This window comes from Metopolophium dirhodum, chromosome 2 (assembly GCF_019925205.1).
Source record: "Metopolophium dirhodum isolate CAU chromosome 2, ASM1992520v1, whole genome shotgun sequence".
NCBI lineage: Eukaryota > Metazoa > Arthropoda > Insecta > Hemiptera > Aphididae > Metopolophium > Metopolophium dirhodum.
In genome coordinates, this window is record NC_083561.1 from 12,609,013 (window position 1) to 12,626,728 (window position 17,716).

At 36.2% G+C, this 17,716-nt stretch overlaps 1 protein-coding gene across 9 annotated transcripts in view; it reads left to right on the top strand.

The window, feature by feature from the left end:
• Positions 1-17,716, top strand: part of LOC132937857 (ephrin type-B receptor 1-B) — a 133,678-nt gene that overhangs the window by 93,125 nt on the left and 22,837 nt on the right. For all 9 annotated transcript variants that reach the window (XM_061004433.1, XM_061004431.1, XM_061004432.1 and 6 more), the window contains exons 4-5: positions 14,499-14,784; positions 15,842-15,987. In XM_061004433.1, the coding sequence (XP_060860416.1) occupies positions 14,499-14,784; positions 15,842-15,987 (432 nt within the window). The remainder of the gene's footprint in view (positions 1-14,498; positions 14,785-15,841; positions 15,988-17,716) is intronic.

The window sequence follows — 17,716 nt, forward strand, 5'->3', positions numbered from 1 at the left end:
TCGCCGTCATCAGTACCTAGGCATAATAATATACGATATATTATAAATTATAATACATTATATTTATGTAATATATGATAGGCATGCGCTCCACGCATGGTTACTAATATTCACATGATATATATATATACTTACCATTCATAGGTAGGGTACGCGTATAATATACCTTAACGAACTCGATGAAAACCGTGGCCTCGCGTGGTGGTCGTCCACTATAAGCGGTAGATGCGTGCAGTGGATTTCGATCGAAAACGTTAATTTATATATGATATTATGATAATATGTCGCCGGACCGATCACATATAGCTGGCCGAGTGTGTAATATTCAGTGTGAATTTATTAAAAAATATAATAATATAGGTAGGTACAAATCGTGTTGTCGTGGTTTGTCCTGATCCTGCAAGAAGTATAGGAGCCCGGCGTTCATAAAATACGGCGGCTGATCGACGTCAGATCGTGTTGATTAAGAAAACGTGTGGTTTTCACACGGTTAATAAAAATTCGCTTCGTGTACGACGCTATTATTATATTATACAACTATAAAATCATTCGTGTCGTTTATACTTGTTTCGGTGACGACTTTACACGCATAAACCTATTGATAAATCGTATTTTATTCTTGGTCCATTTGTCGGAGTTCGACTATACAATATTTAAACAATATAAATTTAATAATATATTAATATAACTACCTACGCGTAAATATCACCTACACACGTTAATACGTATTTTCTTTGGTGTTTTTGACGTTTTCGTACTTTTTTATGATTTTTATGTTTGCTAAAAATAGTAATCAGCTCTATCTTAATAGTATATTTTCTGTTTGCGGGTTGGTCAATTTTTTTACGAGAAGACAAAAAAAATTTTAAAATATAGATAAGTATAATATACAGTTAGGTAGGTACCTACATTGTTTTTTTTGTTAATTTTATTTAACACGGTTTTTAACTGTAGTCGACTTTATGGGGTCTGTCCGACATTTATTAAACGGTCGTATTTTAGCAATAAAACCGTTTAACGTTCGCGATTGTCCATTAATTTCGGACAAGTAATCGTTAAATTTATTGTTTTCTCATTGAAAACTATTAAAGTCACCCACGTCCCCATCCCCCGTGGCTTTATTGCGAAGGTATCGTGTTATCAAAATATAACTTCCCGTATATATTATATTTACTGATTACCAGGATAAGACTAAAGTTATTTAACTATAAAGTTTATTTAATATAATTTACAGACAATATTTATATTGCCACAATGATGTACTCGAATAAATAATTCTATGTTGTTTATGTACCTATATAATATTTAAGAATCTTAGAAATTAAAAATAAGCCATTGCGTAATATACACCTGATTTATTATAATAATACATTATAGTAAACTTTAGTATAATATATTATGTATTAAAAAAGTCTATTACTATGTATAGTAAGTGGAAAGGTGACAATTAATACGTTTCTAATAAAATAACAAGCTGGTACAACTTTGTATTTAAAAGTTGGTACCTACTATAGTATAATAGTAAATACTATATATCGTATATATTAATTTGTATATAGGTACTTCGAAATAATATTTATTCAATGTTTTTTTTTAATTTTACATGCTAAATGCTAAAATATAAAATGTATTTGTTCTGACAAATAGTACAAAATATAACCTATTTTAGTACTCAATTAAAGAAAATACCTACATTTTTTATATAAACTTTTGGATATAGCCATATAGGTACTATATAGGTATCATTTTTTAAATAATCATTATTATTATTATTATCTATAGATATAACTTAGTTATAACTAAGTAATAATGTAATTTAATATCACGTATTATAACCACGTATTTTTGGTAATACCTATAATATAATATTATATACCTACATGTACGTGTATAAAGGTCAATATAAATAATTATCAATCATCAAACTATATTATGTTGGATTAGGTCTACTAATAATTCATATTTAATAAAGATATTATATTCATCACAAGAAAAGAAAAAAAAATTCCATTATTTTTTTTTATTTGGGTTGAAAACGTCGCACGGCAACGTTTATTTCTAACATTTAAAAAATTTATACTTTGCATAATCAATAGTCTTATTCTGGTTAATATACGAAAATGACCGGTTATATACTTATATGGGTATAATCTAAAGATAATAACTTCTTTGGTACCTGTGATTTATTACTATATTTTTGTTATAATATATAATTTTATTTGTTACACATATTTTGTATATTATTATATCCAAACGTGTATTAACAATACGCTATTATACATAGGTATATCTTGTTATTAAACTTAAATATTTAAAAAAAGTCCTGCAATATGACATGTATACATAATTTTTTAAATGTTCAAATTGTCCAATTAAATCTAATAGCTAGGACAAAAAACTATTTCAAACTGTACGGAACGTATACATTTCGCACGAATATCCACAATATACAGCAGACATGAATACAACCAATTCCTGCACTGTAGTGTCCTCCTAAATAATTCAATTCAACGTTGCAAGGAAGCATTTTCAATTGTATACTCGATTTGTTAATAATTTTCACGCGTTTCGCTACGATTTAATTTTGTTTTTCAATTTGAACTTTTATGTTAAGAAAACAATTGCTTTTCATAGTTGGGTGTAGTAATAAATATATTTTTAACGTTCGAATGAATGTCATGAAACTGAAATTGTGTCAAAAACAACGTCGTCTACGTGTTTTTACGGTCATCTGTGCTGATTATAGTTTTTAAGCCGTTGTCGTTGCGGGAAAGATTAGTCAGCACTTTTAAGACGAGATTATACTGCAAATATTGTTTAGAGGATTTATTTGGACCGTGAGAAACCGTCACACCGGCGACGGTGGGGCCAGATACAACATTACTCCATACACACAACACCTACACACACTGCTGCGCACACACTCTTGAACATTTTGATAAAAAAAAATATATATGCAAGTATAATATGTGCATATAATAATCGGAGATGAGAGGGAGAAATGGGGAGGATATTATAAGCTGCAGGATAACCTACGTGGCATTTTGAAAATTGATTGGGTCGTCGCCGCCGAACCGCTCACTCCGTTAAAGGTCAATTAAATCGGGCCTGACATTCTGGCCGACGGCAAAACGGAAATACGTTCGTGGCCTGGGGAATTAGCATACACGACTACGGTGTTTTCCCTCATATATGCATACACGCGCGTTATATTATTATAGGTACACACGACCATTATACGACGGTATTTGTGCGCGCCTTTTGTGCCCCGCGCGTTCGATATTGTCGCCGCCGCCGCCGCCACGTACCTATATATGTACATCGGGCGCGAGTTTCTGTTACAGACTACAACAATATATACGTGTGAGAGGTAAAAGAATAACATTTATACATATACTTAAATAATACACACTGCAACGGCGTCGGCGGGTGTGTGCAGGTGAAGGGGTTGCTGATGACGGGGCATATTATACTGCAGGATCAGGCTGAAGCGAAAGAGAGTGGGACTGGAGGACAAGGGGTAAACATATCGTGTGTGTGTGTGTAGTCTCGTTTCGAATTTACATGTACATAACATTATCCGGTGAATTATTACCATTACAAGTTCAGGTCACACCCAGGACGCAAATCGCGCGCGTTAGGACGTCTTTATTCTTATACATTTTTATGTTATATTCTTTTTTCATCGTCGTTCTTTCTATTTATTCCTGCATCCATACTCTATACACATATACCGTATACGTGTATATCCTGTTCAGTCACAGCTTTTCGATTATGTATAATGGTTATACGCGTGTATACCTACCTCGAGAAAACACTTACATTTCCAGAACAAACAACAAATATACGTCCAGGACGTATTTGCAGGTATATTAGCTATTAATATTTTTTTACATCAGAGTTAAAACAATTTGTTTATACACAAGCGGCAGCTCTGTCGAAACAATATTTTAATGTTTTTCTATAAACAATTAATCATAAACGATTTGATATATATTATATTAATATAATACAACCTGCAGAAGATGTAGTGCAGTAGCCAGTTTATTCGTAATATTATGCGTGAGTAGATACATTGTTTACTATTGTTGTATATATTTTACGAGTTAACGATCATAATCATCATCATCATCATAATGTTGATTGACGGTAGACTCGACGTTGTCAATATATATATAAATAAATAGAAAGACAAATATGATAATTCGTTCATTTATATGTTAAATTTCGTCGTGATTATTATATACGGAGGGGAAAAGGATCATAATAATCGTTTTATCCCCTTCCGAGTCGCGCTGTCTACACAACTGCAGTTGATTTTTTTTCATCGTAAAAGTTTTTAAATTATAAATATTTTCGTGACGAAATCGTTGCTAACGATAGTCGGCGGAGGCGGTGATGGGCATACGCGCGAAATACGTCGTTATTATACACGTACACATTATTAGGAGGTACATACATGTAGGTAGATATATATATATGTATCGTAGTAATCATAATAATGTAAAGTGCAGCTACAGGGCGCTGGTACCGGGGGCGACGGATCGGGTAAATGAGAAAACTCGGACATCGCCTCCGCGATCGTTTCCGGTTATTAGCGCCAAGGCGGTTATATTATTTGATCGAAATGGATTTTAAATCGAGCCATGGGTTTTTTTTTTGTACGGCCGATGGCGACGAATAATATAATAATCCAAGGAAGTGTATAGAAAAACCGTGGCCGCAGCCGCAAGCCGCCGCACAGCACAGACAAAGGATAGGTTGTGGTTTTCTGGATCATTTCACGGTACGGTGGACGTTGTAGCCGCCGTCATCATCTTCGTCGTGTTGCCCAGGCCTCCCTTAGGACGAAACGCATTTAGAATTATTATATATATTATCGCAGTACAGTGTATATACAGCGTGCGCGCGTGCGTGCAGGAAAACCGTGAAAATAGGACGCGCGAACAATTATCATTATCCGTATTAAATTAGACATTGCTATGGCCCCTTTTATGTATTCGAGTTCAAAGTATCTTAGAATCTCGTCGATAGTCGGCAGTGGCCGTTTAATTTCATTAACAATTTCTTTTAGTCGGGCCGAGTGGTGTGACTTTTCAATTGGAAACGTATTTCGACGAGTTCACGAGCCACACCTCAACATCGTCATCGTCATCGTCGTCGTCAGTACAGTCGCTTGTTATTATTATTATTTTTATCTTGGGGGCCATATTAGGTACCGTATACGGTGTAGTGTTGTGTACTAGATGTAGTATACCATTATAATAATGTTATAAAGTATATATGCGCAATGCGCTGCGCTCGTACTTTATAACATTGTTATATTGTGTGCGTCGCATAGAAGACGAGTGGAAAAAAAATAGACGATAGACAACGACGACGATTACACGACATAACAATGACGGCGATGTAATAATACTCGCCGGGTTCGGAAGAGTGAAAAAAATGACCACCGCGGCCGCCCAGATTATTATAATGACTCCTGCGGTCTCTCATCACCCACGAAAATAACGCGACGGAAATTTCTTTTATAACAATTGGCGAACACAATGGCCGTCGTAAGATTCGGTCGCGTACGGATACGCATGTATATAATAACACTATGTATACACATACACTGGCGCGCGTGCGTTATTATATTGTTATTATTATTATCATCATAGTCGGCAAACACCGACGGCGCGACGGCAGGTCGCCCGGCGTCGTTGAAATCATTTTCTTCCTTATATATATTATAAAAATGTGATGAGCGTTTTTTGCCCATTTTGTAGTTGTTGTCATTATTTGTTTTTTAACATTCTTCGTGAATATTAATATATATATATACCTATCTATATTATACATATATAATTGTATTTATGCGCGCACGGCAAATGAAAATAATAAATGACCGCGACAACGTTTTTTTTTTCTCCTCCTAGACGACGCCGGTAAATTATATTTGTAACACCTACTTTATACAATATTACTACACGACGTTCATTGTTCAACACAGACCGTCGTGGTGCCCCGTTATTTTATCGTCCGATATACTACATACATCTGCACGGCGTGTCGGCGTATAGTATTTACTATGTTGTTTCCCGGTTTGAATTTTAAGCTCCATAATATGATATAATACATATATATGTGTTTTATAATACACAACAGTGATGACTGTATAATGGGATTTTCTGCAGTTCAGTAAAAGTATGGGTAAAAAAAAAAATACAAAATATTTGCGATTTTGTTTCTCACAACATAATTTTTGTCCGCAAGATCTCGACGTGTTTCGATAATCCCACAGGATATTAATACCCACTAAATACGGTGCCGTATTACAGGCGAACCGACTACATAATATATTATACCTAAATCATGTAGGCAAATGGTCGCGATACGTCATATTACATATTTATATATTATTATGTTGTCGGTGTCGTGCAGCTATTCTTATACGTTTGACGTGTGCGCGCGCGCGTGTCTATATGCAAATATTATTATAATAACATATATATATATAATATGTATACAATACATTGGAACAAAATCGTCGGCTCTTTAATTCCTCAGATTTATTAACGTAATATGCCTCAGCCGTGTATAATATACGCACGATAACTATACAGTACAGTGTAGCTAAATATACATATATATTATGCAGGGATGACGAAATTAGTACAAATCGAGTGTGCGCACGCAAATCCGAAATTAACGAGCCTGTTCGTGTCAGCAGTCATCGTGATTGTTGACAAGGGTGCAGGCGATGGTACTTTTCTGCGCAGGCATCATAAACAGGGCGTATACCTGTGGTGTGTATATATGAAATGTACGTGCAATAATACGAATAATAACGAGCAGAGACGAAATTTTCGTCGCCGCTGCCACTTGTCAATTTTCCTGCAAAACGATAAACCGTCACGCAACGACCGGATCCGCCGGATTTCACATTGTACACCGTGTCTATATATATATATTATATATATAATATTACATCGTAAAATAATAATAATACCACACGACTATAGGCGGTAGTGTATCTACTACAGCCGGGACATCCCCAAAGGATTACACGTCGATATTTTTTTCCTCGTACCAGAGAAAACCAAGTATATAATATACGCGCCTGTGTGTATACTATGTACGTGTTTTCGTCGTCGTCGTTGTTTTCCTTTGATCGTCGCTCTGCTGCAGTATGTGTGTATACATATGCATGTCTACGTATGTATGCGTGTGCGTACCCCCGAGGGAGTTCATTAATAATAACGCGTTGGATATATGTATAAGGGAAATTAAACCTCTGCTCGTACGTACATATAATATCGAATTCGCCCAAGTTTTTATGGCCGGCCACGATATTTATGACGTACGCCACCGCCGCCGCGCCGCGTCGGTCAACTTTTACGACCGACCGCCGATATAACGATGCGCCTCCTCCGCCGCTTCCGATGATACATGATAATATAAACCACAGAGTATATTGTACACGAACGTATATAATATTATACATATTATACCCCGCCGACTAGCCTAACCCACACGCTATTTGCTTAACACGAAGAGAAAACTTACAGACGAAAAAGGTAAAAAAAAAAAATATATATTTCTTTATTATGTTGTACGAATGTTCAACGCGCCGTCCGCATAAAATAATATATTGTTATGGTGTAAAACGCGTTATAAAATCGTATATAGATATACTGTGGTATAATTTAGGGTCTTATTTATCCCTGTATCTACCTGCGTTGCAGTACTTCGTCGACGAACAGCGTGCATGTAAATATCGTCGAATTCGTATTATAGCTACTGGAGATAGATATTAATATAGTGTTCGTAGTGGTACCGAACGCGGTCGCGACTCGCGGGACAAACGACGCTACGAAAAAAATTCACGGACGAGGAAGTTGTAAACCCGGCGACGGTTGATATAGGTACACTGCTGCACACGCGTGTTATGCACTGATGAATACATGAATATATTTACACATGCCTATAAAATATATACATATACATAATATTATATTACCATGCGAATTTCACGTCTCGAGGTGGTGGGTTCCAGCGGTGGGTCGTGGTTGTGTGTGTGTGCAACGACGACAATATGTGTAATATGTGCAGATTCGACAAGGCATACATAATATGTAAAGTGCAATCTGCAACCGTCTGGTGTATCCGTTTTTGATCGCACAATAATTCCGGTCCCTGCTACATGCGTACATAATATTATATGGAGGTCTAGATATAGCTCGTATCAACGTATATTTCAATGTTTAAAATTCATTTTCGCGACCGCTGGAGTGGTTTTACATGCGAAAGTATGTTGTATATAATATTATTATACCGCTGCAGTGCATTGTCGGCGGGTATATGACGATATTTTCAAAATAAACTATTATATTATTTCGTTGAAAATTCCCAAACACGCGCATGCATAATATAATTTATTACATAGGCACCCGTATATTGGTATATGATAGGTATTAGACGTGTGCTGTAGCCGTGTAGGTAATATTATTTGCGAGTTCGTAAACTTAACCGGAGACGTTATAAAACTCGCAGTTACCCGTTTTAGGACAACGATAAAAGTTAATTTTTAATACAATAATTTATATGTATATAATATAACGTTTTGACTCCGGCATACGGTATGATTGTATAGATAAATATAATATTATAACATCCTACATAGGTATATATAATAATATTATATAGTCGGTTATCGGATAACGAAACTATATAATATTAATTAAACGAGCAAAAGTTCGTCTTCTGCTCTCTCGCACTCGGACTTTTATCTAGGCATATGTGTTGTACAATAACTTTTGTCGTTGATTATAACTAAACGTCTAAACTTTTGATGTACAACACGACGCACCGGGGGCGTACGGTGTTCTAGCGCATATTATTGCGTACAAAATATATCACATGTATATTATAATATATATCAAAAACGTTTAACGCAGAACCGGTGGTATCCGACAAAACGTCAGTTCTCTTTATATATTAATATATGCATTCGATATCATAGGTTAATAGTTTAAGTTGATGAATGTGCAAATATACATATTTATACAAATATAAATAATATAAACTAGCTTTGAACTTGACGGCGAAAATATTTCAGCCATCCGTTATATTGCGCAGTTGAATTTCAACGAGCATGACTATTAAACCCAGCTACCGCGGCGACTTCTCACGTCTCGCGTGACATTTCGAGTAAAAACGATTTTGTGCGAAAAATCGTCGTTCGTCTAGCCGGGTTTACGTGATTTTTGTGGACAAAAAGAAAAACTGATAAAACGGAAAAGATTGAAAGGGTTGGGAATGGATGAAAAAAAAACCAGAGGTCATAAATATAAGGTTCGGGTGAAAGCTCGCTGACCCATGCTTGGCCCACGAGTTTCGGATTACTATATAGCTGCGACGATGAAGCCGCGTGTATATATATTATAGTTGCCGCGCTGCAGAGAGGAGAGAACATTATTGCACGTTTATATATATATATATATATTATATATATATATATATTATATATAACCAGAAGCGGTGGCAGAGCCAAAACTTTTGAACAATAATTAATCGGGTTGGCCGCAGCAGCAAACTTATACTGGCGTTCGTATATACCGCGCGGGGAAACTTCTCTGCAGCGGTCGGCGGCAGTGTGCGGTCGATCTCCTCCCTCTCACCGTCGTTTACTCGTCAAGAACATTCTTTTAAATATCAGTTCAGAGGTCTTTTTTTTCATCATTTTATATTTGGTTTTTTGTCTTTTGTCATTGTCGGGCCGCGTTGGTGCAGGCGGCATATCTGGTTTCTCGCGGCTAATGAGCGAAACACCCCTAGCACGGACCCCGCGGATTTCCACGACCATCGGCAAAGAGTTATTTACTCGTATTATTTCGGATATATCGCTGGCCATCAGTCAACTGATCCCGCGGGGGGTGCTGCTGCAGTGCAAAGCGCGATCGCTGCTTTTTTTCTCCCCCTTGTTTAATGATCCGGAATGTGCTGCTGCCGTGCCACGAAATCGCATTATTCGTGAAATGTTATATAGAATTTCGCGAAAAACTCTCATTCTACCCGACCATGATCCACCGCCACAACGAGTCTTCAAGATTTGTTCATTGTTATGCCCTCCCTTAAATCCTTTGACCCGGTTGTCGTAAATAAATAGAATTATTTCGTCGTACTATATAATAATTATTTTATAGCGTGTTGGACATTGGTAGTAGCATACGAACTGTGCAGTGTGTGTGTTCAGTGATCTTCACGCGCATTCATGCATTTATTGCCAACCCCATCGCCCAAATAATAATATTTCCAAGAGAATATTTTATAATTGTATATACATATATAATATATATATAGGGTCGTTGTAATCGTTGTCGTTTTCCCGTGAATAAAACATGCGGCGAATTTGAATTTAAATCGAAAACGGGGTCGGTTTTAATTAATTTTCTTTTTTCTTCACTACGCTGCGAACAAATCAATAAATGGAAATTTCACGAGCACACCGCACTTGTATATATATTATTATATTATATTATATTGTATTGTTATATACCATGTATATTGCGATATTGTAAGGGCCGTCATCGTGTCTATATTATATATTCTTTGAACTGGAAAACGCGCACCCCTCCTCCCACCCAATTGGCCTGATGGCATCGAAATGCTCTTTTCCGCGCAACCCGACAAAATATTTCCGTTCTACCATTAAAGAGGACATGGTTGTTCTATTCTATTATATACTATTTTTTTTATGTACCTATCAAATAACGAATGACGCCGTTGACGGGCTTCGTCTGCTGACCCGAACTATATATGCCTTTTATGTAACTATCGGTGATGTCAATGTATATATACCACAGCACGAATAATCCGAATTATTATCGTCCAATATATTATATATAGGTATACGTATATAATAGTGCGCTACAATAATATTAACTTCTAGAATTTTTTTAATTTTATTTTTCCACATTAATCGTTACTGCTGTATAAAATATACAGCAGAGAGTACCTATACTTACAGTTTACTGGATACATATATTATATTGTTTGTAACATATTATACCTATATGCAGGTATACAACGTGAATGCATATTACATAAGAACCGTTCATTAAATGCTGCGGTATATGTATATGATTTTTATCGGTCATCTAGATCTCGATTGTAGTGCATATAACTATACACGTACAAACGTTTTTATTTTTCGTTTAGTTTTAGACATAATCTGCAAAGAGCTTAGAACACGACGTTTCTACGACGACGGTGACGGGTCGCACGTACCTATGATATAACTATACACAATACATATTATAATATAATGTAAGGCCGTCTGCGTGCAGTGTTTTTTTTTTTTTATTATTACTATAATATGCGTATATTTTATTCGTGATAGTTTTGAACTTTGAATTTCCCATGTTCCACTAAGGTTGATTTGACGGTCGTGTGCGCGCCGTATATATATAAGTATATATAATACACGAGACTGGACAGAGCTGGGTTGACAAAATAAAAAATAAAATATCGCATAGAAATACGAATAACGGGATTGAATGGCAAAACGACAGCGCGCACATTCGTCGAAGTATGCGCCAGTGTAGTCGTGTGCGTATGTATATTTAAATCCAATGACATATCTACACGTTGGGTCCAAAAGAATAAATTACATTTTACCGCGTCACCTTTTGAAAACCATACATTGGCGGCACCGGCAGCGGCGTGGACCGCAATCTTTTGACGTGGACATTTGCATAATGCGACAAGTAGCCGCTGCTTTTCTGCTTCCGCCGTTACCTCTTCGTACGTTTTCTTTGTGGACGCGCGCGCTCACACACATACACACACACACACACACACACACACACACACACACACACACACACACACACACACACCACATTACAACCAGCGGCATGCGAACGACCACCAATAATGTATAATAATAAATATATGTAGGCAGCTAGATATTATATATTATGTAAACCCTTACCGCGTCGTCTCCGACTACATATATGTTATATATACTTTTATTATGCATATTATATATAAATGTATAATATAATATGTATATCTAACTCTTATTAGAATTGAATCTACCGGTTGTTAATGTAATTATCCCGGATGACGTTTACAAATCGACGACGCTGGGTTATATTATATTCTCCGGATTCCTTTTCCACGGTAAAAAAAAAAATTATATTATATTATATGATAATAATAATAATAATAATAATAATAATAATACAAGTATGCAATACGCTGCGTGTACCTCTATAAAAAAAAAGGAGGTAGCCGCACTGCAGCAACGTGTTGTCTCGGTTCGCCCCATTAATGGCACTTTAATAACGCGCGCGGCAGCGGCGGGCAATTAAATACACATTATAGTTATGCGCGCGCGCGTGTGTGTGTGTGTGTGTGTGTGTGTGTGTGTGTGCATGTGCGTGTGTTGTGTGTGAGCGCGCGCGCTTGGCTTTTTATACGAATGCTATCGTTAGTCTTAGAAAAAAATTACTATCTCTTCGCGGCCGGTCATCTGTTGCGGCGGGTTGTGTGCACGGTATTATATTATATATATATATATTATATTACTACCCGCTCGTTTCCTCCCTAATGATGAATACCACTGAGTCGCCGTCGTCGTCTCCACCGTCTTCTTTTTTACGTTTTTTCCCCTACACACATATAATATATATATATTATTATTATAATTCACATATATAGTAATTTTTTTTCTCTTATACGAACCGCGCTCCGTAATGACGTACCGAATTATGTGGAAGATTTCTGGGCTCATTAAGCACTCCGTTCGAAAAATGGTTTTCGGCGTGTTAATGACGCCGGAAAACGCGCTTTCTCCTCTCCCAAGGGTATAATCGTGTGCGCATTGCTAGTACGCCGCCGAGTTACACTGTCTGCGTCCGTGTGTATAATAATAATAATATATAATACACAGAGACATGCATCACCCGAACCCATTGTTGTACCGAATGCGTATAACATAATAATGTTATGTGTTATATTACACTATTACAGTCTCGGGGTTCGGGGTAAAATCCATCGTTTCATATCTAAATCGTGTGCAGTCCTCTCAAACGGATGCGCGCATTAATCGGTTTCTCCCGGACGTCGCAGTTGACCTTTGAGATTTTATTTTCCCGCTTTACTCGCGTGCATATTGTTGTCGTCCCTTGCAATTGTGCCCATTGTGCCCTCAAGTGTGAAATCTGGTAGATTTTTGTACCCGCCCCTCATTGATATTTTCCAAAAACATTTTGCGGTTTAAAAAATTATTCAAATTTATTTACGATTATAAATATATATAAAACAGTTTTACGTAGAGACCGTTTTATAAACTTTTCCGTTTCGTATTCGTTGTCAGCGTTCGTTCTTATTATCTTCCGTAGTATATAATAATGTATTCCAAAGAAAATTAAGTCAGTAATTAACATAAAAAAATATTTACTTGACGCGTTTGCATTAATCGACGGCGAAGAACGACATTGGAAAATCTGTAAGACTTACAGTTTCCTTTTTTATTCTTGTTTATATTTTTTGCATGTCGATGTTTCCCGGCCGCCTAGCATCGCTTTGGAGTTAAGCCAAAACATAGTTACAATGTTTATTTTGACCGTTTTCTCCGCCACCGCCTCCAAAGTACTACTACTACTATACACTATATATCCCACGTTTTCGTGTAATTTATTCTCTGACGGTGACTCGCTCATTCTCTCTCTGTCTCTTCTATACGGGCATTATGTAAATTTAGCGCTCGCAACAATTTCGGTGGGTCGGGCTTGACGAAATCCGATCAAGACGAATCGCCATAGACACGTACACCGAGTGTGCCGCACCAGGATCGGTTTATGGGGGGTGGTTGAGGGGAATAAGGGTCGGAGGAAAGAGCGCGGCGGGCGAGTTGATGAGATTTCGCGCGCGCTACGACCCTAACGTTTTGGATGATTCACAGTGTGTACGTGTGTACGTATATATATATATATGTGTGTGTGTGTGTGCAAAAGCAAATGAATACGTTGCGTTTGCCCCGTATATATACTATTTGCACAAGCCTTTGAAGGTGGGTCCCCGTGACTCATCCGGATAGGCCGTCGGAGAAGAGAAGAGGACTTCGTGCTCGGAATGTTTTCGCACAAGTCTCCACCACCTCCTCGTCACAGAGGGTCGTTGGATCATTAACCCAATGGGGGTTTTTATTTACTATCGCAATTGGCGATGACGGTGGTGACAAATTTCCAGGACAATAGAACCTTGTTATATACGTGCACACACACACACACACATACACACACTCACACACACTCACACATATTATACATATATTATCCTGCCCCCAGGGAAATCGTCAAAACTATACTACTATATACATAACGTGGATGTACCTATGTCCTATATATATGTACTCTATTTATTCCTGTGTAATATGAATATATTATTGTGCTTTTTTTTATATAAATTATATTTTATTTAATTACATTTTTGTGAATTTCCAGTGGGTAGAAGAGAGCTACATAAATTTTGAAAAGGGCATCAACTGGCGGTCGTACGTCGTGTGCGATGTCACCAAGCAAAATGTCAACAATTGGGTGTGGACGCCTTTCATCGAGCGCGGTCTTGCCAATCTCATTTACATCGAAGTCAAGTTTACCATCCGAGACTGTTCGCTGTTCCCGGGGTACGCGCTCTCGTGCAAAGAAACGTTTTCACTGCTCTACTATGAGTTTGACGTGGCCACTAGGGAACCACCGCCTTGGGAACCCGACAGCTATAAATCTGTTGGTTAGTATCCATCATAATATTTGTCATGTTATTATATAATTATCCAAAATCTACCTATGCGAGATTAGTTTTCTATAGTTTTCTATCGTTTCCAAGACACTACCATAGATTATTATAGTACGAGGTATTCTCGAATAGTATGTTTTTTTATGTCCTTATATAATAATTATCAAAAGTAATTACTTTGAACGGCATAATATATTACCCACAACTCATCAGAGGAAATGTTAAAAAATATTTGAAACCGTTCAACGTAGAGAAACGGGAAATCCTTTATACGTAAATACGTAATTATGCTATGCGTGCACTTGAAGTATACTATTGTACATAATATGACTATAATATATGAGCATCCATATACATTACTAAAAGGAAAACAAAAATAATATTAATTTACATTATTATTTATAAACTATTGTTGTTTTAAAAGACATACCTAAACAAACGATATCGTTTAATTTTCGTTTTAATTATTAATGATGGTTGGAAATAATAATATGTACTTATATATATTATTACTTTCCTTAACACGAAATAAATCTATGAATATTATTTATATATATATATTATATATAAGTAACCATGTAGGTGAGGTTACGTCTAGTACATATATTATTATAATTTATAATATATAGTAATGATTCAATATTCAAATTAATCATAATTTAATTAGCATACATTTTATTTTGTACGTTTCAATAAATATTTTGACATTTTTAGAGTGGTTTATATACAATATAATATATTCTTAGCGATGAAACGCGTTTAATCAAAGGAACTCGCAAGGGCGATGAAAAACACTAACATATATAGTAGGATGTTAGATCTAAAGATAGATATTATTCCTTTGATGATCTATATCTCTTTGTCTTAGCCCGAAACAATTGTTTCGAAGGTGGTAATAAAGCACGAAATATTTATATATTATATACATCGATATAAATTTCAACGTCCGAAATATCATACAGTTAGGTGGTATATCTATATAGTACACCTACACACTTTTCTAACGATTCGATTTTAAAATATATATTTATGATTACGTGGTGTGTTACAGGTCGGATAGCCGCCGGTGAGGGGAGGTTCAACGCTAATAATGAAGTGGTGATCAATACTGAGACAAAAGCCGTGAAAGTTACCAAAAAAGGAGTGTACTTTGCCTTCAGGGACCAGGGTGCGTGCATTTCCATCATGGCCGTCAAGGTAAGACGAGATGACACTTATATAATAATATAATAATAATTGCATGCACGTTCATTTATTATAAAAGAGACCGGGTCGTTTTTACTGTCATACTTTGTGTGCCTATTTTTTTTCTTCTTTTCAATTATGCGAAATGCCTCTGATGGTCGTCGTATCTTATCACCGGCGTATGACGTTAGAAGATTGGGTTTACGCGAATGCGGGCATAACGTAAAGAGTTATTATTCTCCGGTGCTTGTTTTGATTACAATTTACAAGATCATTTAGAAAGGTCGGCAGTGTTGGTGTTGTTGATAAAATTAATAATATTTCACGCGCATAATCGCCGGTTTTTGGCACGTGTATATATTATATAAAATATAATTTGATTTTCGTGTTTCTGTTTTTTTTCTGTTTGCCTGGTGTTTTTTCTATTCCCCGCTAATCATATCCCACGCCTGTAAATCTGATGCTGTTAGATTGTGTCACATTAGAAAAACAAAATCTCGTCTATACGGTTCAGCGTTGTTTATATGTGTATATTGTATAGATGTAGGTATATGTATTATGTATATATTATATAGTTGTCGTGCAGCGGTGCCGCCGTAGAGAGGGGATATGGAAGAGGAGTATGGAGGAGAGAAAAGAGTTTAAAAAAAGCGAAAGACTACACGGACGAGAACGCGATGCAATAATTATGTCAGAGAGACCCGGTGGGCGAATTTATAGTTATTGTCGTTAATACGGTAACGTCTCGCGGACCGGGTCGTAAATTTCGTCGTGGAATAAATAAAATAAAAACACGGGAGAGGAATAAAACACTGAGGAATTCTACGAGGGAGAAACCGTCGTTATACGGTACACGAGATATCACACCATTAGTATCCGTCGAAATATGAATTCGTGATTACATATTTATAAACGCGGCGCGATAAGGTCGATCTGTACAATACGACGGTGTATAATATAACGTACGCGTACCACCACAGCAGGCCACAGAAACTACTCACGGGCTGGTGTTTGAGTTGTCCGAGATTTACAGCTTAGCAGGAAAACAAAAAAAAAATTAGCGGATTGCTACAATTAATGTCACTTAAGCATCGTGTTCAGACAAAACGGAACACAGACAGTAATTTATGTTTGTTTTGTTAAATTCCTACCCCACCCAAAAAAAAAGAAAATTAAAAAACATTTAATACTTAGATAAATAAGCTGTTTGTTTTTTATTTTTTGTCATTAGATTTTTTAAAAGTATATTTCCGAATTCTCTCGATACGCTTTAAAATAAAAAAACGAATACCTTTAAGTTATCAGTTATTACTATACAAGAGTAGGTACTTCCAATTTACAACAGTATTTTCGTAAGGATTTAACTCGTTTAATGTTAAATTAAATAAATTCTACTTGGATCGATCAAATGTTGACGTAGGTATACCTTTATGTTCGTGCGTGTGTAAATTCGTTTTGTATAGTTCACAGAAATGCATTAAAACGGTCATGATCCCCTTCCTGTATAATTTATAGCCTATATACCTATAAAGAGTATTTTATGCTTAAGCCAGAGGGTTTCTGTAATTATTAAGTTTCTTAATGCGTAAAAGCCTTTTTATCTCTAGAGACTCCGAAATCTCGAAAGACAAATTACCGAAAACTTTTTAATTCTCATAATGAAACTCCTTTTTTGTAATTGGCGACTAAAGGTATATAAAAAAAAATAACTTTTTTGATGCCATTTAAATGTATTTTATAT